Raw genomic sequence first — 20758 nt, forward strand, 5'->3', positions numbered from 1 at the left:
CTCCTTGCACCTGAGGCCATCCTCTTGTTCAAGGCCCCGACCCCCTCGCGTGCCCAATGACTCATCCTTGGGCCTGGGAAACGCTTGGTGGCCAAGGCGGTTGGATTCCCTTGCTACTCTCAAAGTTGATCTTGGCCTCCCAGCGTTCCCCGTCTCTGTTTGCATTGGCACCAGGATCAGCAGACTGCTGGGTTCTTTCATTTTCAAAAAGTTTTATCTCCCTTTCCACCCCCTGAAGACAGATTAGCCCGGGAAGAGACAGACTACCCTTCTTTCTAACATGTTTGGTGCATGCCAACAGCCATTTACGAGGACGCATCTTTCAAAGCGACCTGCTGTTTTTAAATCAAGGCTAACAGTGTAAAACACTGTGCAGTGATTATCTAATTTACACTTGCAGGATGTGAGCTAATTCACTAATATTCCCAATTTGTAGGCGGGGAACTGAAACCAAGATAATGAATTCCCACAAATTACTCGAGAGAGAGAGAGGTTCATAGCTAAACTAGGAAGCTTAGACCATTTCTACAGTCCCCCCCCCCCTTCAACTCCAAGTCCCCAAGGAACAACACCATGAGTTGGATCTGGTTTTAGTCATGCTTAGATTAATCATAGAATCATAGAATAGCAGAGTTGGAAGGGGCCTACAAAGCCATCGAGTCCAACCCCCTGCTCAATGCAGGAATCCACACTAAAGCATCCCTGACAGGTGGTTGTCCAGCTGTCTCTTGAAGGCCTCTAGTGTGGGAGAGCCCACAACCTCACCAGGCAACTGATTCCATTGTCGTACTGCTCTAACAGTCAGGACGCTTTTCCTGATGTCCAGCTGGAATCTGGCTTCCTTTAACTTGAGCCCGTGATTCCGTGTCCTGCAGTCTGGGAGGATCGAGAAGAGATCGTGGCCCTCTTCTGTGTGACAACCTTTTAAGTATTTGAAGAGTGCTCTCATGTCTCCCCTCCATCTTCTCTTCTCCAGGCTCAACATGCCCAGTTCTTTCAGTCTCTCTTCCTAGGGCTTTGTTTCCAGACCCCGACCATCCTGGTTGCCCTCCTCTGAACACGCTCCAGCTTGTCTGCGTCCTTCTTGAATTGTGGAGCCCAGAACTGGATGCAATACTCTAGATGAGGCCTAAAGTATTGTGTCTATTAGTAGAGCCATTGGCATCAATGGGAATTAAGTTAGTCCTAACTAACTTATTTAAAGGGCAGAATGGAACAAACCAGGACTTACTTCCGAGTAAAGATGTGTAGGAGGGCGCTTAATGACTTACAAGGGATCTCCATGAAACTATGGGGAGAGAAGTCCTTGTTTTTCCCAGATCTGTTCAGCAACAAGAGAAGCTACTGCCGAGGAAAAATCAGAGCAACGTCATAGTAGTCCCAAGTCTGGCCGGATCTATACTAGTCTTATAACGTTGCTAGTGTCCCTTTCTAACGTGGTTCTCTGTATCGGTTCTCTGTATCACAGGGCACACTAGCGTTACTTATGTTTAGCTGTAACGGTACTTCGGGGCACACTGTTCAATCCTTTCCATTCTTCTTCTTCTCTGAGAGTAAGCAGAGCTGCTCAGTTTGCTCCACCCACTGCCTGCCTCGTTCCTAGCCAGCAGTGCAGGGCAATAGTCATAAGCACACACAAACCCCCTCCCAAAATATCTTTACACAAGCTAAGAAGGTCTGGGTCTGGTCAGAGTTTAGATGGGTGACCAAACTGAAAACATTCAGCAGCGCAGACGGTGAGGCCTGTTTTTGGCAGACCCAGCTGTTGGGATTATTTCAAACACACCATTTAAGCCCCGCTGGTTAGAGTTTTGGACTGGAAGCAGAGACCTGTGTTAATTTTCCTGCATGGAGCTACAGCGATCCTTTGCTTACCAGGAAGTGAGTTTAGCGCTCCTCAGATCCTTTGCAAAGGGGGGGGGGAAATGTTAAAAAAAAATCATAAAAAACCCAACGGATGACCCAATTCGATTCAAATTTGGTATGCTTAAAGCTCTCCCTAATATCTATTACTGTGCCGATTTTGGTGTTTATATCTTTAAAGGTTACACAGATGTAAGCATTTGTTTAAAATCCTGCTCCTGTGCCCGCAGCAGCGGCTCGGAATTAGGGCGAATCTTTCGCAAAAGGAGCACAATTGAGGCAGGATGCCTGGGACTACTTCACAATCAAAGCAGATTTTAAGGTGGGAAACTTCTGAGTCCTTTGCACGCAATGGTCAGTGATTGCACAGTATAACGCTGGTGTGATAAAGCTCCAACTGCTGTAGCAGATAAGATAGCAAACGGGGTGAAGTGAAGGAAGGAGAACAGGAAGTGGGCAGAGCAAACCCAGCAGCTCTGCTGCTTTCAGAGAAGAGGAAGAGGGAAATTACCGATAGAACGAGGCACATGCATCAATATCAGCGCTACAGCTAAGCAATAGCGAAAGGGGACAACGAAACAGAACCAGTAAGTACAACTCATTTACAACGTTAGAGACACAGGGTCACGTGACGCTGTGCATCACAGTAACCCATTCATAATGCTAGAATAACATCAGTGTAGATCCCCACTCCGTCAGTGCAGGGGGTGGGGGGAGTTGTCCAACCACCAACCACCAAAAAAGTGTAGGGGGAGGTTCGAAGGAGATCCACGGGCGGATGCAATAGCCATTTGCAGGTGCGCTGGGGAGGAGAGGTGTAAAGATGCATGAACCCTAAAAGCGCACAGGTGTAAGTGATCAGGGCTTCACATGCTACGGAAATGAATGGGGATAATACGAGGGCAAAAGGGTAGGTGTGATGAAGCTCTAAGTTTTCCCATTGACTTTAATAGGTTTGCTCTATGGATCCAACTCCCAAGTCATCACAAAGTGTCATTTCCAGACAGATTTGGGGGTGGGGATTGGACAAGCTGTCCCTGCAGCTGGTAACCCCCCCCCCCATTCTGCCCACACTTCATCCTCTCCTGAAAAATCACCAAATCCCCCCCTCCGTTTTGTTCCTTACAAATAACGTGGTGACATTGGGGGTGGTGGTTTCATCTCAGGTTAAGCACCATGACTTTTGACCATGGGTAGGGACATATGAAAGACCTGTGGATATTTCTGCCTTTCCACCAGCTGGGGTACCATGTTCTCAGGACGCTCAAAGGTAAATATGTGATTCAACAAAGCAGACCCAAATTGTTGTTGGGCACAGTTTCAGAATAGGGTGTGATGGAAGGGGAGGGTTCTTTTCATGAGGACCTGCAGCTGCCTTTTTCTCCGGTAAAGCAGCAGTTTCTGCAGCCGAAACTCTCCCCACGGCCTGAGTTCGATCCCAGCAGAAGCTGGTTTCAGGCAGCCGGCTCAGGTCGACTCAGCCTTCCATCCTCCCGAGGTCGGTAAAATGAATACCCAATTAGCTGGGGGAAAGGGAATAACGGCCGGGGAAGGCAACGGCAAACCACCCCGCTATAAGGCCTGCCAAGAAAACGTCAGCGAAAGCTGGTGTCCCTTCAAGAGTCAGTAATGACTCAGTGCTTGCACGAGAGGTTCCTTTCCTTTCCCAAAACAATCTTGCTTGGTTTAGAAAGAAAGCCATTCCACTTCCTTCCGTTCCCTCCTCCCTCCATTTGGAGCACTTGTACATCACATTTGACTTAAGTATGCAGTAGGGTTCACAAACTGAACCCCATAACCACACACACACACCCCTCAATGGAACTGCTAACATCCCCAAACCTACTGACTATTGGAGACGCATCTGCAGCAATGATACATCTGTGCTTTTCACTTCAGGCAGAGGCAACCCTGAGGGGCCGTAGCTCTGTCACTGAGCATACAAGTGAGACCTGCAAAATATATATATATCTTGCAGTAAATCTTCACCTTCTAATAGGAACGCTCCTGTTCATTGTTCCAGCCAGCCATACCCTCCTCCGGGAAACTCCATTGTTTTCCACCTCTCAAGTTTTCTGCTTTTCTTTTCCAGTTGATGCTCCACATGCCACCTCTGGGCATGCTCAGATCTCACGGGGCCGGGCTGGTGGGGAGCATGGAAGTAACACCTTTCATTTTTTAAAAAATGGTTTTTTAGTACTTCTGCAAATTTTGTGGTTTACCAAAGCATGGTGACACTTTCCTTTTGTTTTGCGGAGGCCCTGGATTGGCTCCATTTCTGCTGGCATGCGCCCCACCCGAGTTTGCTGTAAGAGGGAGGGATGTGTTGTGTGCAGAAGGTCCCAGGTTTATTCACTGCTACCACTAATTAAAATGATCAGATAACAGGTGATGGGGGGGAGGGCAACCAGTCACCTGGAATCAGGGTAGAGAGCACAGGATGGACCAACCATTGGAGGGCATGTCTACACCAGGCGATATCCCGGGGATCATCCTGGGATCCTCCCCGTGCGTCCCGGGATCGTCCCTATGCATCCCGGGATCCTCCTCGTGCATTCCATGATCTTCCCCGTGCATCTCAGGATCCTCCCCGGGATCATAGTATCATAGAATAGCAGAGTTGGAAGGGGCGTACAAGGCCATCGAGTCCAACCCCCTGCTCAAGGCAGGAATCCATCCTAAAGCATCCCTGACATAGGGTTGTCCAGCTGCCTCTTGAAGGCCTCTAGTGTGGGAGAGCCCACAACCTCCCTACGTAACTGATTCCATTGTCGTACTGCTCTAACAGCCAGGAAGTTTTTCCTGATGTCCAGCTAGAATCTGGCTTCCTTTAACTTGAGTCCGTTATTCCGTGTCCTGCACTCTGGGAGGATCAAGAAGAGATCCTGGCCCTCCTCTGTGTGACAACCATTTAAGTATTTGGAGAGTGCTATCATGTCTCCCCTCAATCTTCTCTTCTACAGGCTAAACATGCCCAGTTCTCTCAGTCTCTCTTCATAGGGCTTTGTTTCCAGACCCCTGATCATCCTGGTTGCCCTCCTCTGAACACGCTCCAGCTTGTCTGCGTCCTTCTTGAATTGTGGAGCTCAGAACTGGACGCAATACTCTAGATGAGGCCTAACCACTGCTGAATAGAGAGGAACCAGGACCTCACGTGATTTGGAAGCTATACTTCTATTACTGCAGCCCAAAATAGCATTGGCCTTTCTTGCAGCCATATCGCACTGTTGGCTCGTATTCAGCTTGTGATCTACAACAATTCCAAGATCCTTCTCGTTTGTAGTATTGCTGAGCCAAGTATCCCCCATCTTGTAACTGTGCCTTCGGTTTCTGTTTCCTAGATGTAGAACTTGGCATTTATCCCTATGAAATTTCATTCTGTTGTTTTCAGCCCAGCACTCCAGCCTATCAAGATCACTTTGAAGTTTGTTCCTGTCTGCCAGGGCATTAGCTATCCCACCCTATTTTGTGTCATCTGCAAATTGGATAAGTGTTCCCTGCACCTCCTCATCCAAATCATTAATAAAAATGTTGAAGAGCACTGGGCCCGGGATCGTCCTCGTGCGTCCTGGGATCGTCCCACGAACATCCCCTCCATTTCCGCAGGATATGGCCATACCCCTTTTGTGCCGTATTTTCCGCAGCCCCAGGACAATCCTGAAGACCGTGGTCAGTGTGGCCGCCTGTCCCGGCTTCTTCTCTGCTCCCCACAAGTAGCAGGGGTCATCAGAGGAAAGTAGCTGGGACAGGGGGGATCCAGGGCCATCAAGGGTGGGTGGGGAGGGGGGTCGGGGCTTTTTGGTTTTAACTCACTTTTTCACTGGAGCGCTCCAGCTCCTGTCGTCTTCTTTTTTAAAAAAAGAAAAGAACAGGTGGTCTCGTTGTCCTCCTTCCTCTCTGGACGTCGCACGCCGTGTGTGAACCGAGGGGGAGGATCTCACGCTCAGCATATTGCGAGAGCCTCCCCCTCTCCTCCCCTCCCCTGGTGTAGACATGCCCTGAGTTAGGGTAAGGCGGCTTTCTAAGTCCTTTCCGTTGGCCGTGCGTATTCACGGCCGGCCTCTTCTCAGGGGTCCTGCAAATCTCTTTATTAGTCTTGCCCAGATGTCACTCTGAGTAAAAGGGAGAGAAACTCATACCTCATCCTCCCTAGAGGGGGACTGGGGAGGGGCGCATAAAGGAGAAGAGCCAAGGAGTTAAAAACGTATCAGGAGTAAAATATTTGGGGCATCTTGAAATAAAGCAGATGCCTGAAGGGGTGGAATTGAAGCAAATAAATATTCCTGGAACCTCAGTTTATTTTTGCAAAACTGTCTCCAAAATGAGGAGCGATGAACTCTACAATATGGAGCACCGGACCCTCAATGGAACAGCGAGATTCTGTGCCTCCCTTCCGTCTCGCTCCCCTGTCAGCCCGAATTGCTAGTATCTGCTCTCCTGCCACACCCCAGGATTCATTCCTGTCGTGCTTTAAGGATGCCCACATGTGGCCGTTCCACTTTCTCCTGCCTGCCGTTCTTTAAAAATCTTAAAGGAAAATCTGAAATAGGAATAAAATTTCTGAATTTTGATGAATTCTCATCAAAACCAAACCAAACCAAAATTGTCACCCAGTGGCAGAGGCCAAATCCAATGGGAACAGCTATTCCCACCACGGAGAGAGTCATGATGTACCGACCTGCCTTGGCATGTTGAGCCTGGAGAAGAGAAGATTGAGGGGAGATATGATAGCACTCTTCAAAGACTTAAAAGGTTGTCACACAGAGGAGGGCCAGGATCTCTTCTTGATCCTCCCAGAGTGCAGGACACGGAATAACGGGCTCAAGTTAAAGGAAGCCAGATTCCAGCTGGACATCAGGAAAAACTTCTTGACATTAGAGCAGTACGACAATGGAACCAGTTACCTATTTATTTATTTATTTATTTATTTATTACATTTTTATACCGCCCAATAGCCGAAGCTCTCTGGGCGGTTCACAAAAATTAAAACCACAATAAAACACCCAACAGGTTAAAACACAATTACGAAATACAGTATAAAACCTAGGGAGGTGGTGGGCTCTCCCACACTCGAGACCGTCAAGAGGCAACTGGACAACCATCTGTCAGGGATGCTTTAGGGTGGATTCCTGCATTGAGCAGGGGGTTGGATTCGATGGCCTTGTAGGCCCCTTCCAACTCTGCTATTCTATGATTCTATGATTCTATGAAATGTCATCCCGCCTGTCTTCGGAGAAGCATTCCAACCTTCTAGAATGGTGTAGTGGGTGGGAGAAACCGCATGAAAGCCAGAAACGAAATGGTTGTCACACAGAGGAGGGCCAGGATTTCTTCTGGATCATCCCAGAATGCAAATCACGGAATAACGGGCTCAAGCTACAGGAAGCCAGATTCTGGTTGGACATCAGGAAAAACTTCTTGACAGAGCGGTACGACAAAACATCAGGAAAAACTTTCTGACTGTTAGAGCAGTATGACAGTAGACCCAATGACCGAGGGAGGTGGTGTGCTCTCCCACCCTAGAGGCCTTCAAGAGGCAGCTGGACAGCCATCTGTCAGGGAAGCTTTAAGGTGGATTCCTGCATTGAGCAGGGGGTTGGATTCGATGGCCTTAAAGGCCCCTTCCAGCTCCACTATTCTATGGTTCTATGATTTAAAGTGTTGCTGTTTCCATTTTGGAATCAGCAGGTTTGCCTCACATTTTTATTGTTTTATTAGGGATGCTTTGCTTTTGTAAGTGACCCAGGATAACCCTTAAATAGAAAAGCAGGTTATAAAATGTCTTACATTTATTACAAAAGAATGAATGAATATTTATCATGTATAATCCTGAAACAGTTTATGTTTGAGATGGGGGTGGGGTTCCTCTGCACTCCACTGGGGACAATGAACGGAGCTTAAAATACCACTAAAGACGTGGCACAAAGGCGCTTCTCAGAAAGTATATTGTAGAGCGGAAAAAGATGCAAGAAAGGGCAGCACAAGTGAACAAGGGGCATGGGGTGATTCCAGTATGAGGGAAGAAAGGTCCGTTTAGTCGGGATGATTTCGCTTAGGAAAAAAGGGGGGATTAGGGGGAGACAGAGCTGTACAGAATTATGCATGGTGTGGAGAAAGTGGAACTGATGGGTGGGAGATTCAGGACAGATCAAAGGAAGGACAGCTCAGATTTAAACTGTGGAACTCACTGCCACAAGATGCAGCGATGGCCACCAATTTGGACAGCTTTAAACGTGGATTGGACAACTACATGGGGGAGAAGGCTACCAACAGCCGGTAGTCCTGATGGCTTTATGCTGCCTCCAGTATCAGAGGCCATGTGCCTCTGTGCACCCGTCGCTGGGGAACATGGGTGGCGGGCCGCTGTTGCTCTCATGTCCCATTTCGAGGTTTCCCACAGAGAGCTGTTTGCCCACTGTGGGAAACAGAATGCTGCAGAATGTGGACTTCTGGTTATGTGCTTAAGTCTGCTTCGAGGGTGCCCGCGCAGAACGTCTGTGTGCACGCATCCCGGTCCAAGAATGCTGCGGTTCCACCCCCCACCCCACCCCACCCCCGCCCCAATAAATCGCTCCGCCTCAAGGAAGCCGGTCCAACATTTCATTCGGCACCTGCAAGGTCAGCCGTCTACCGCAAAGCAATTTGCCTCTTTGGCTGCGCCTTCCGAGAGATTTTGCCGATAAGAAAATTCTATTCGGTGGATGGATGTTGCTATTAAAAATGTGGTTTGCGTGGGCACCCCCCCCACCCCCACCCCCACCCCACACCCCACACAGCTAATGAATACGCTCAGCTGCTCTGCGTCCTTAATGGCTCCGGCGGGGGCTGGTCAGGAAATATTATGCTGGGAATACTGGCTTACGATCTAGGAGCTGGGCCAAACCAGATGGCCTTCCTTTTCCCAGGCCCGAGACTAGTAAAAGAGGTGCCACCTTTCCCTTTTAGAAACACCCCCTCAAATAATTCCCCCCCCCCGTTCTCCTCCCTTTGCCCCCAAACAGGTCAGTCTGCATCCAGGCAACACTATATCTGGAGGCAAGGTGCCGGGGCCGCTCCGTGAATGCAATGCCCGTAGGACAAGGGAGGGGAGCTGAAGAATGCCCCCCCCCTTGTCACAACCCTCTAAGCAACTGTTTTAAAGAGCTACAGGAGAGCCATGATTTGACTAAAAGTGGGAGAGGTTGGGTGGGACTTGTAGATTTCGCTTTGGACCGCCCTTTTCTCTCTCTCCTCGCCACCCAAAACTTGAACCCCTGCCTGGTTGCCAACGCTTCAAAGGCATCTGGAGAGCTGATGTCAGAACCAGAAGGACGGGCTGGAGGGGCCCAGCTCCGTCGGTCTGATGTAACAAGACGTTTCATAGCCTGAATGGGATCAGGTAGGGTGACCCTATGAAAAGGAGGACAGGGGTCCTGTATCTTTAACAGTTGTATTGAAAATGGAATTTCAGCAGGTGTCATTGGTATATATGGGGAACCTGGTGAAATTCCTTCTTCATCACAACAGTTAAAGCTGCAGGAGCTATACTAGAGTGACCAGATTTAAAAGAGGGCAGCTTTAACTGTTGCAATGAAGAGGGAATTTCACCAGGTTCTCCATATATAGAAATGACACCTGCTGAAATTCCCTTCTCAATACAACTGTTAAAGATACAGGAGCTCGGTCCTCCTTTTCATAGGGTCACCCTACTAGAACCCAAACTATGGCATGCGCCTTCCAATATGAAGGGTGACCATATGAAAAGGAGGATAGGGCTCCTGTATCTTTAACAGTTGTATTGAAAAGGAAATTTCAGCAGGTGTAATTGGTATATATGGGGAACCTGGGGAAATTCCCTCTTGATCACAGCAGTTAAAGGTGCAGGCGCTATACTAAGGTGACCAGATACAAAAGAGGGCAGGGCTCCTGCAGCTTTAACTGTTGTGATGAAGAGGGAATTTCACCAGGTCCTCCATATATACAAATGACACCTGCTGAAATTCCCTTTTCTATGCAACTGTTAAAGATACAGGAGCCCTGTCCTCCTTTCCATAGGGTCACCCTAGATCAGGCCTTCGATCCCCCACCCCCTCCCCTCACCCCGAGAGCAGCGTAAGTGCAAGAGCACCGTCCAAAGTGGTTTGTGGGTTGCTGCCAACCCCACGCAAACACTTGGGCTCAGGAAACACGTGGGTTTAATTGGCTGCATGGTTAAAAGGTTGTTGTTGGCGGGAGCCAGGATTTGGGTTTTTTTTAATCTGACCTTGTGCTTTGGGACTGGTTACCGATCAAATTGCTGATTGGAAGCTGGCCATGGAGGGGGCGGTGGGTGGGGTGGGGGAGAGAAAGGGGGGGAACACCTCTTCTCAGAAGCACATGAAAGCCATGGAGTGAACCCTAACAGCACAACTTTGTCTGCCGAAACCCTTAAACAGGGCAGCCCGTTTACTAACAGGGACTGGCCGGCGAAATCACATCACGCCAGTCCTTTTAGAACTTCATTGGCTGCCAGTCCAGGTCCGGGCCCGATTCAAAGTACTATTATTAATATTTAAAGCCCTAAACGGTTTGGGGCCAGGTTATTTGAAGGAACGCCTCCTCCCATATGTTCCTGCCCGGACCTTAAGATCATCTACAGGGGCCCTTTTCTGTGAGCCCCTGCCAAAGGAAGTGAGGCAGGTGGCTACTAGGAGGAGGGCTTTCTCCGCTGTAGCACCCCGGTTGTGGAATGAGCTCCCCAGAGAGGTCCGCCTGGCGCCTACACTGTACTCCTTTCATCGCCAGCTGAAGACCTTTTTATTCTCTCAGTATTTTAACACTTAATTTTAACTTAAATTTAAATTTTACTGTTTTAACTCTGTATTTTAATCTTATATCAATTTTGCTGCTTGGTTTTATCCTGGTTGTGCTTTTTATACTGTATTTTGTATTTGTGCTTTTAACCTATTGGTTGTTTTATTATGGTTTTAATTTCTGTGAACCGCCCAGAGAGCTTCGGCTATTGGGCGGTATAAAAATGCAATAAATAAATAAATAAATAAATAGCAGCCCTTTAATTGGCAAGCCAGGCAGCTCAGGGAGAGTTGCCCGTTCGCCTTAGCCACCCTGTTTCCACCTCCACTTGATCCAAAGTCGTTTGGATCTGCCTCCATCCAGATCTGGAGAGCTTTCAGTAGAAGGTTACAACTAGGGGTGTGCTCCGCTCCGATATGGATCCCCTGATGCGGAGCGGGCCGATCTGGACCTCCGAAGCCCGGTTCCAGAGCAGATTGGGGGAGGTCCAGATCAGCCCGAAGTGGTTTGGGCCGGTCCGAAGCTCCGGAGCCAGGTAAGTGGGGAGGGGAGCTTACCTGGGGGGCTTACCTGCCTCAATCGTGGTCCGGCTGTTTCCGGTCTTAGGCCTGGGCATCAGTTGAAGCTGCCGCCCAGACCACGACAGAGGCAGGTAAGTGGGGGACGGGAGGGAGGGCTTACCTGGCTCTGCCATCCGCCGCCACTGTGGTCCGGGTGGCGGTGGAAAGCGGAGCCAGGTAAGGGGGGAGGGGGGCCTATTTGGCCCCCATTTTGTCCCCCCTTCCCCACTTACCTGCCTCCGCCGCCTGCCACGGAGGCAAGTAAATGGGGAACGGGGGGCAAAATAGGGGCCGAATATCGATCTGGACCTCCGGAACTCGCTTCAGATCCGGAGTGGATCAGGGGAGGTCCATATCAACCCGAACCGGTTCAGGCCCGATCCGGACAATTGGGATCCGAAGCAGATCGAGGGCCCTGTGCACAGCCGTAGTTACAAGATGGAATCCCATTTATAGGACGGAAAAGTCCTGGGAATTGCGGGAGAGGGGGATGTGGAACCATCATCAAAAAATAGGAAGGAGACCCCCCCCTCACCAACTCACCCAGTTTATGTATTATTCTATTATTATTATTATTATTATTATTATTATTATTATTATTATTATTATTTTATTTATATCCCGCCTTTTTCCCAGTACTGGGACTCAAGGCGGTTTACAAGATTAACACATGTACAATTAAAACATATAAATATAAATTTCAAAAGTTAAAACAGAATTAAACCTACAGTAAAATTAAAAGCATGTTAAAAAATTAAAAAACTGTAACAGGTTAAAAGGAGGGGGGGATCCAATACATCAACACAGGTCCAGTTTCCTGCTGAAACAAAAAAGTTTTTGCCTGCCTCCGGAACTGTAGCACAGAGGGAGCCAGCCTAGCCTCCCTGGGAAGGGGGTTCCAGAGCACTGGAGCAGCCACCGAGAAGGCCCTCTTCTCCCATGTTCCCACCAAGCGCGCCTGTGAAGATGGTGGGACTGAAAGAAGGGCTTCTCCAGAAGATCTCAAAGCACGGGCAGGCTCATAAGGGAGAATACGGTCTTTCAAACAACCTGGACCCGAACCATATAGGGCTTTATAGGTCATAACCAGCACTTTGAATTGTGCCCGGAAACAGACCGGAAGCCAGTGGAGCTGTTTTAACAGGGGAGTCGTCTGCTCCCTGTAACCAGCCCCGGTCAGCAATCTGGCTGCAGCTCTTTGAACCAACTGGAGTTTCCGAACACTCTTCAAAGGCAGCCCCACGTAGAGCGCGTTACAGTAATCCAAGCGGGATGTAACTAAGGGCTTTGCTAGACCTACCTTGGAATCCGTGCAGGAGGAGAGGCGACGCCGCTCTAAAAGTAGCGCGGGCCGTCGCTCCTTTCCACACGTCGGCGGTGACGGGGAAAGGAAAGCCCCGTCGCATCCGCCATTTTAGTTGTAGATTTAAAGGGGAAGGATGCTCACAGAAGCTCGTGCGATCAGTTAAGTGTGTTGTTTTTTAAAATAAGCATTCCCCCGCCCCCCCTGCCCCCATCTCCCCCCCCAGCTCTGAGCTTCCCCCCGCCCCTGCCCGATCTTGCCTCGGCTCCAATTGCACCCCCCCGCAATCTCCATGTCCCCCAGCTGCCGCAATCTCCATTTCCCCCCCACATCTCCCCTGGGCTCCGTTTCCCCCCCCCCAATCTCCCCACCCTAGCCCCGATAGCTGCAGCGATCCTGGGGAGCGTTGTGCACCATCCGCCACTTGTCCCGGCTATTCGTGAGTAATTGCGGTAGCCAGGAAAAGTGGTGGAACGGGCTACATGACCACAGTCTCGGGCTCAGCCCGAGACCACAGGAAAAACCGGGCCACAAGTGGTGCCAGTTAGCCCGGGGCCAGGTTGGTTTGAGCCCTGCCTGGGCCCAGGATCCCCTGTGTGTTATCTGGCTAACCTGTCATCTAGCAAGCCCCTAAGTCATGTGTCGCCGTGGCCAAGTCCGACATCTCATGGAACGGGCGCAGCCGCCGCACCAGGTGAGTGATACATTTATAAAATTATCAGCCACCTTTCCACCTACAAAAGCACCCAAGTGGATGTACAGGAGAGGAGCGGGAAAGAAATGTAAAATAACACACCAGCAAAACCAAAAGAACTTTAAATCAAGCGAAAGGCGCACAGCAATCCATTTCAGCGGTTTGGTTTCGAAACACCTGAGCAGAGGGAGAAAATGGTGGCCTTGCCCTGAAATTCTAGTTGCAAGGTGATTTGAAAGCTGTGGGGCATTTGGAAAATGGCAGTTTGGGGATGAGCGGGGGGGTGATCTTTTCACAGAAGAGATGAAACGGCACCCCCTCCCCCAAATTCTCCGTAGATTTGGAGAGTGGTTGTAATCTGGGTATTTTCTCTCTCTGTCCATTTATGTCAGCCTTCCTCAACCTGGGGCGCTCCAGATGTGTTGGACTGCATCTCCCAGAATGCCCCAGCCAGCTGCTGGGGCATTCTGGGAGATGCAGTCCAACACATCTGGAGCGCCCCAGGTAGAGGAAGGCTGATTTATGCAGTCTCCTTAGAGGAGATGACTGGAGATGTATGACATTTCTGTGATACAGGGTTTATTGACACATCTATACAGACTGAGAAACAGGATGGAGATTCCCAGCATTAAGCCTCCAAGACTCCAGTGTCAAGGATTCCAGAGAGTGTCTCTACATTAAGGAAAAGCCCCGCATCCTTACAGTCTTTTCTTCTTCTGGAGTCTTTCCATATTGACTACGGGTCCTTTAGATGGTGACCAACGGTGACTCCTTTTGGCAGTGCTCCATAACGTTAAATGAAACAGTGCCATCTAGTGGCCCATGATATCCCGCAATAATTTTAAATAGTGCATTATCGCTGATCTTTTTAAAAGCAGGATTACTGGGGGAAGGCATGGGTTGTCCTGGAGGTTGGAGCCAGAATGTAAAGAACCCACAAATTTCTGTGAGGGGCCAATCATGAGCGTGCAATAAATCATTCATTCAGGGAAGCTCAGAGATAGAAGGGATTCTGACTTTCTTTGCAATCAGAGACACTGGCCTGTTTGGGACCTTGGAAGGTCAGTAAGACCAGCCTTCATATTTTGAATTGTGGTGACCTCATGCACAATTTTGTCATTAAAGTGCTAAAGCATAAACTGTTTACTCAGAATGGGGGTCAGGGAAGAGACTACGACACATTTCTTTAAAATAATAATAATGATGATGATGAAGCCATAATACCTGTGATTCCGCGGGGGCCGGGCATGCCTCGTGGGCCAATGTCTCCTTGGTCCCCCTTGGCCCCACGTGGTCCCATTGGTCCTTTTTCCCCACGGAACCCTAGAGGAGGAAACAAAACCAACAACCCAAGAGTCAAGATTTGGTGGGTTCATTAAGAAATTGCGTGCTATCGCTGCAACAAAGCGGAATAAACACCAGCAAAGAGGCAGGTATGCCCAGGTACGTTCAGTTGCTTCCGACTCTTCGTGACTTTGTTATGGAAAAATAACTGATTTCCACTACTCCCTTCGCCCATCTCTTCTCTCCCGTCCGTCTTCCAAGATCCCTCATTTCCCTTTCCCAAAATGCCACCCTTGGGTGATTTCTAAGTGATTTAGATGAGCAGAATAGACCCCCCCTACTCCCAGGTAGGAGAGAAAAGCCCCTTTTACCTATTTGGGGAAGGTCGCTTACTCAGGGGTAAGGACGAGCCCTAGCCGCTGGTTAAATCACCAGGCGCTTGACACACCCCTCTTATTTCCTTTCCCCACAGCTCAGTGGGAAACCAGGGAGAGAAATAAGAGGTGGGAAGCTCGCCCATCGAGAGGAATGTCAGGTGACAAGGGAGGGTGAAGCAGGAAGGTTTCTGCCACGTAGGCAAGGTGGGACAGGAATGTCCCAGGGGACATTGCGAGGGGGGGGGAACCAGGGAGGGAGTGGTGGACAGGGATTAGTTAAAGACAATGGAATACGTGACAGGAAGGTCCCAGGATTCATTGCTAAGGGAAGCATGTGAAAAGGCAGTTTGCAAAGTCAATAGGGCAGCCTTCCTCAACCTGGGGCGCTCCAGATGTGTTGGACTACAACTCCCAGAATGCCCCAGCCAGCTGGCTGGGGCATTCTGGGAGATGCAGTCCAACACATCTGGAGCGCCCCAGGTTGAGGAAGGCTGCAATAGGGTCTCTCACCCATCTGGGCATGTCAAGAAAACAGGGAGGAGGATCAGCTGTGACGATCTGAGCAAGCAACCAATTATTGGCATACAATGTTTCCCCCCTGTATAAAATGAAACGTAAACTTCTGTTCCGGGCCTTTTCCCTTACATCGACAAGGGAGAGGGACCTTTGTACAAAGAGATTTTTGGTACCTGAGGTGGAAATAAACTTTCCTTTTGAAACTGCATCCGGATGCCTTTTTATTTGATTAATTGGGTTGTAATCCACAATTTTTCTAACAACTTCATGGACCAGCCCACGCCAGTGCTTTCTGTCAGCCGTCGCCACCCCCAGCTCCCCCAAGGTCAAGTCCGTCACCTCCAGAATATCCTCCGTCCATCTTGCCCTTGGTCGGTCCCTCTTCCTTTTGCCTTAATCCTCCCTTAATTTGAAACCCGTGGGTGGGACCCTCTACAAAGAGGTGAGCAACAGACTCCCAGTGTGCTGCATGCCGGCTTCTGGACTTCCGATGCCTCCCCTCTCACCACCAAACATTGGCCTTAGCTAGACCTAAGGTTTATCCCGGGATCATCCCGGGGTCGTCCCTGCCTGCTTCCGGGATATCCTGTGTGTCATTTACATGAACAGGGATGACCCTGGGACGATCCCGGGATAAACCTTAGGTCTAGCTAAGGCCATACTGTGGTTGCAGTGGAAAAACAATCAGTGGTTTGCCACCAGGTTTCATTGGCAAACAGAAATGGAGCCGGTTTCCTCTCCTCGTGGGAAGACCCGCATCCCACCCCGGCCCTCTTCCTTCACATCGCCTTTGCCATTTCAAGTGATTCGTCCCGACTCTTCTCCAGGTGGTACGACCAGACCTGCCTCAACATGAACCGTGTATCCGAAGCATGGAATTAGCGAAGCGTGTGCTTCCCTTCACCCTTCCTTCATGCAATCGGCACATGGTTTGCAGGGATCCTGGAACACAGCAGATGTTTTCAATGAGGCCCTTGCACTGCTCCTGGGATCTCTTTCTTGAGTGGTAACTAACGGCTCATTTAAAAACCAACCAGGGATCTGGATAATTTGGAATATTCTTCCCAACATGACGTTAACATAATGTTACATGACTTTGTGCCCAGAGGTACTACCACTGCCAACTTTCTCTACATCAGTGGTTCCCAAACTTTTTCAGGTCACTGCCCCCTTGGTTCCACAAACTCATGCCCAGCGCCCCCCTACCCTGCACTATAAAAATCATTATTCAGAATAGCGGTTTTCATTGACCCCCTAAGGAAGATAATAACAATAAAATTCAAAACAGTAACAATTAATTGAATATTTATTCAAAATCCAAAGCACCCGCGGCAGGCTTGCCTAGGGAGGGAGGGAAAAGAGAGCGAATGCCTCTGTTTTGCAGCCGGTGTGGCGGGGCACACCAAGCAGGGTATGTCTCTTCATTAGCGTTTTGGTGCTTTTGAAACATTACAATTCACCATTAAAAGGACTCTTCTTAAACTGTATTAATACATGTGTGGATTCTTCCCCTATATGGCTTGGGACTAAACTACCTTCTCCCATAAAAATGTCCCTGGGTTTTAAGACTTTCTGGAGAGGCGCTTCTCAGAAAAGACCACCCAAATGCCCCCCCTGCTGCCCTCTTGCCTCTTAACGCCCCCCTAGGCAATCCCACCGCCCCCAAGGGGGCAGTACCGCCCACTTTGGGAACCACTGCTCTACATTGAGAGGGATGACAGTTTCTTGGAGGACCTCCGATCCCTAGGATATAAACAAGATAAGATGCTTAGCTAGCTAGTTGTTAACTCTTTGGAGCATGGGAAGAATTCTCCCTCAGGGCAGATCAGTTCTGAAAGGAACAAGATCTCTTAAGATGTGGGATGAACTGTTAAGGGGTTAGATGAAAGCTTTGTATCCCCCAACAGATTGTTAAGAGGAACTGAAATGAATTCTTGTAGGATTTGAATCACATCTGGAATTTTGCTAGATTGAGTAAACCACTCTGAACACTCATACGACCACACCCTCCTCTGGGTTCGTCAAGAGGTTTAACCATGGAGATGCTGGTGAGTTCATTCAGCAGCACAGCAGCTACACTGAAAAATGCCAGGCCGGGGAACCCAGAGGTGAATTCCCATCCCAGAATGGCTCCCATCCCTGGGGCTGTTGATAAGCCTAACAAAATGAGCAGAGGAGGAGTCAGAGATCCCACCAAGGCTTTGGTCATGTAGCCTCATAGAATCATAGAATAGTAGAGTTGGAGGGGGCCTACAAGGCCATCGAGTCCAACCCCCTGCTCAATGCAGGAATCCACCTTAAAGTAACCCTGACAGATGGTTGTCCAGCTGCCTCTTGAAGGGTGTTCCACCTTATCTGCAAGCCTCCAAAATTGCCCTCCACATTTGGAGAGTTGCCATCAATGGTGACCTTGTTAGACACCAAGGGGGTCTTGCACAAATCCTCAGGGACTGCTGAACACTACTCCCTGTGGCAAGCCACATCACTGCAGTGTCTCAGTGAAGAACCTTCTAGACTTGCCTTCCCCAGGTGCCCTGCAGATGCGTTGGACTGCAACTCCCATAATTCCCATAGCATGACTACAGTGACATAGCTTGCCATAGGGGGCAATCTAAACTAACTCTGTCCAGCCAGGCCGGCCACCGGATCCTTCCAGGCAGGAAGGAATATAAAATAGGGTGACCCTATGGAAAGGAGGACAGGGCTCCTGTATCTTTAACAGTTGCATAGCAAAGGGAATTTCAGCAGGTGTCATTTGTATGCATGCAGCACCTGGTGAAATTCCCTCTTTATCACAACAGTTAAAGCTGCAGGAGCCCTGCCCTCTTGACCAGATACAAAACAGGACAGGGCGCCTGCAACTTTAACTGCTGTGATGAAGAGGGCATTTCACCAGGTCCTGCATGCATAACTATGATACCTGCTGAAATTCTCTTGAATTGAATAAGTTATGAATTGCTGAAATTTCCATTTCTATAAAACTGTTAAAGATATAGGAGCCCTGTCCTCCTTTCCATAGGGTCACCCTCTATAAAAGCGCTTCCTGTTGTCGCTGAACCTTGCTTGAGCAACACCCTTTTCCTGAGCTCTGGTGTGTTCCTGTATTCTTGTTTGGTTTTGGTCCTGAGTTCTGGTTTGCTCCTTAATTCTTCCTTCTAGTTTTGCCCTCTGATCCTGATAGTTATTCAGCCTGGATTGCATGCCAGGGTGCGGCTGGCATAACCAAGATGGCAGATTAAGTCACAGAGAGGGTTGCGGTGGGCACAGCGGTGGTCGTCTTTGCTGGCACTCAGTTATCTGCTCCCCATTGTGCTGCAAGCTGCACATAACGTGTGGCCAAATCAGAATCAAGGCTCCGAACCTCTCTCTCTGTTTAATGAGTTCCTGTAAAACACGAATATTACCCCAGTCTAAACAATACAATGAAATACAAGCGCTAAGAGTATAAAGTGGACCAGATGAACAGATCCACGGAGAGTATCATGTAACAATACTTCTAGCTGTCAAGTTAAGACTTTACTTTTCTCCTGGGTGTTGTTAATTCTTTTTATACTGCAGTCTTATCTCTGGCTTTTGTTGCTGATTTTTTTTCCTGCTTTCTATTTTTACTGACATTTTATTATGCTTGTTGTAATATAATTATTTTGAATCATTTTAACTTCTCCCAGGCATTTAGCGATATGTAATGACCGTGAGTCTGTTGTTGTTTTTTGGCTCATCGTTTTTAAAGTTGTTATAGTGGTTTTAAATGTAGGTGTATTTTGCTTGTTTTTGTGTTTTTTTAAACTTTGTTTTTAAGTGTTTTTATCTTATGTGAACCGCCCAGAGAGCTTCGGCTATGGGGAGGTATACAAATGCAATAAATAAATAAATAAATAAATAAATAAATAAATAAAATGGTGGCTTTAATTGTTGTTATCATTCTTGTGTGCTGCCTTGAAAGTCTGACTAAAAGGCAGGTTCTAAATCTTCTAAATACTGTAAATAAGCTGACAAAGATAATAGAATCATAGAATCACAGAATAGTTGAGTTGGAAGGGTCCTAAAAGGCCATCGAGTCCAACCCCCTGCTCAAGGCAGGAATCCACCCTAAAGCATCCCTGACAGATGGTTGTCCAGCTGCCTCTTGAATGCCTCTAGTGTGGGAGAGCCCACAACCTCCCTAGGGAACTGGTTCCATTGTTGTACTGCTCTAACAGTCAGGAAGTTTTTCTGGCTTCCTTTAACTTGAGCCCGTTATTCCGTGTCCTGCACTCTGGGAGGATCGAGAAGAGATCCTGGCCCTCCTCTGTGTGACAACCTTTGAAGTATTTGAAGAGTGCTATCCTGTCTCCTCTCAATCTTCTCTTCTCCAGATTTCATAGATGAAAATGGGGGGATCACTTAAAACACCCACCTTTTCAGGGCGGTGCAGTGTTGCAGCTAGTTAGTTTATGGGAATTTTGACCAGCGCTAGCCTTGGGATCAACAGTGTGTTTTCTTGTGATTTGTTCCTTTTGCTCCTTCCTTTCCTCCCCCCCCCCCCCCGGTCTTCCTCCATTGCTGGAATCACTTGCATTTTCTCTCTTGCGCCTGCTTGGTTTTTTTAAGCACACAAACGGACTGAAGAAACTGTTCTTCAAAACTGTAAGCTGTACCTGCATTTTATATGCAAGCATATTGTGAGCAAACTATTTTACCTTCCTTCACTAAAGAAGGACATTGTCACCTTTTTAGCCTTGTGTGCATGTGGGACTGGTAAACGCTCATTCTGTTTGGCCTTCTGTTGTTGTTTTTTCTCTGCTAATTGCCTCTCTAACAGGAGGCACCAACAGTAAATGATTCCCATCAGATATGCCATGTTTTCGATGATACTCAAAGTGGCGTCGAAGGGACCACTAAAAACAATTAAAACCTAAAAAACAAGCGCTGGAACTATAAACTCTAGACTAAACAGCCAGCAAAAGCAAAAACCCACAAAGGACAACACAATCAAAATCAAAACCTGCACTGCTTGGCCAGGCCAAGACATGCTTTCCAAAAGAGAGATGTAGGGTGGTGTCAGGATGAGGCCCAGGCTCCCTGGTTTGGTTTCAGATTCTGAATCAGACTCAGAGCCTGAAGTAGAAGAAGGCCAGCCGAGACAGGGAGAAGGGTTAGAAATTCTCCAAGGCCATAGCTAGACCTAAGATTTATCACTGGATCGTCCAGGGGTCAAACCTGTTCATCCAGGTGACACACAGGGGATCCAGTGCTCAAGTAGGAGCGAACCCTGGATGATCCCAGGATAAGCCTTCGGTCTAGCTGTGGCCCATGTCTCTCCAGGAGTTAGGGAGAAATCTTCCAGGAGGTTATTGAGCAGGAGTCACAGGCTCAGAGATCCCACCAAAGCTTGGTCATGTAGCCTCAT

At 48.6% G+C, this 20758-nt stretch overlaps 1 protein-coding gene across 1 annotated transcript in view; it reads right to left on the minus strand.

The window, feature by feature from the left end:
• SCARA5 (scavenger receptor class A member 5) overlaps positions 1-20758 on the minus strand; it is a 133614-nt gene that overhangs the window by 22613 nt on the left and 90243 nt on the right. Inside the window, exon 6 of the mRNA XM_063123747.1 lies at positions 14417-14515. Within this exon, the coding sequence (XP_062979817.1) occupies positions 14417-14515 (99 nt within the window). The remainder of the gene's footprint in view (positions 1-14416; positions 14516-20758) is intronic.

This window comes from Elgaria multicarinata, chromosome 4 (assembly GCF_023053635.1).
Source record: "Elgaria multicarinata webbii isolate HBS135686 ecotype San Diego chromosome 4, rElgMul1.1.pri, whole genome shotgun sequence".
Lineage (NCBI taxonomy): Eukaryota > Metazoa > Chordata > Lepidosauria > Squamata > Anguidae > Elgaria > Elgaria multicarinata.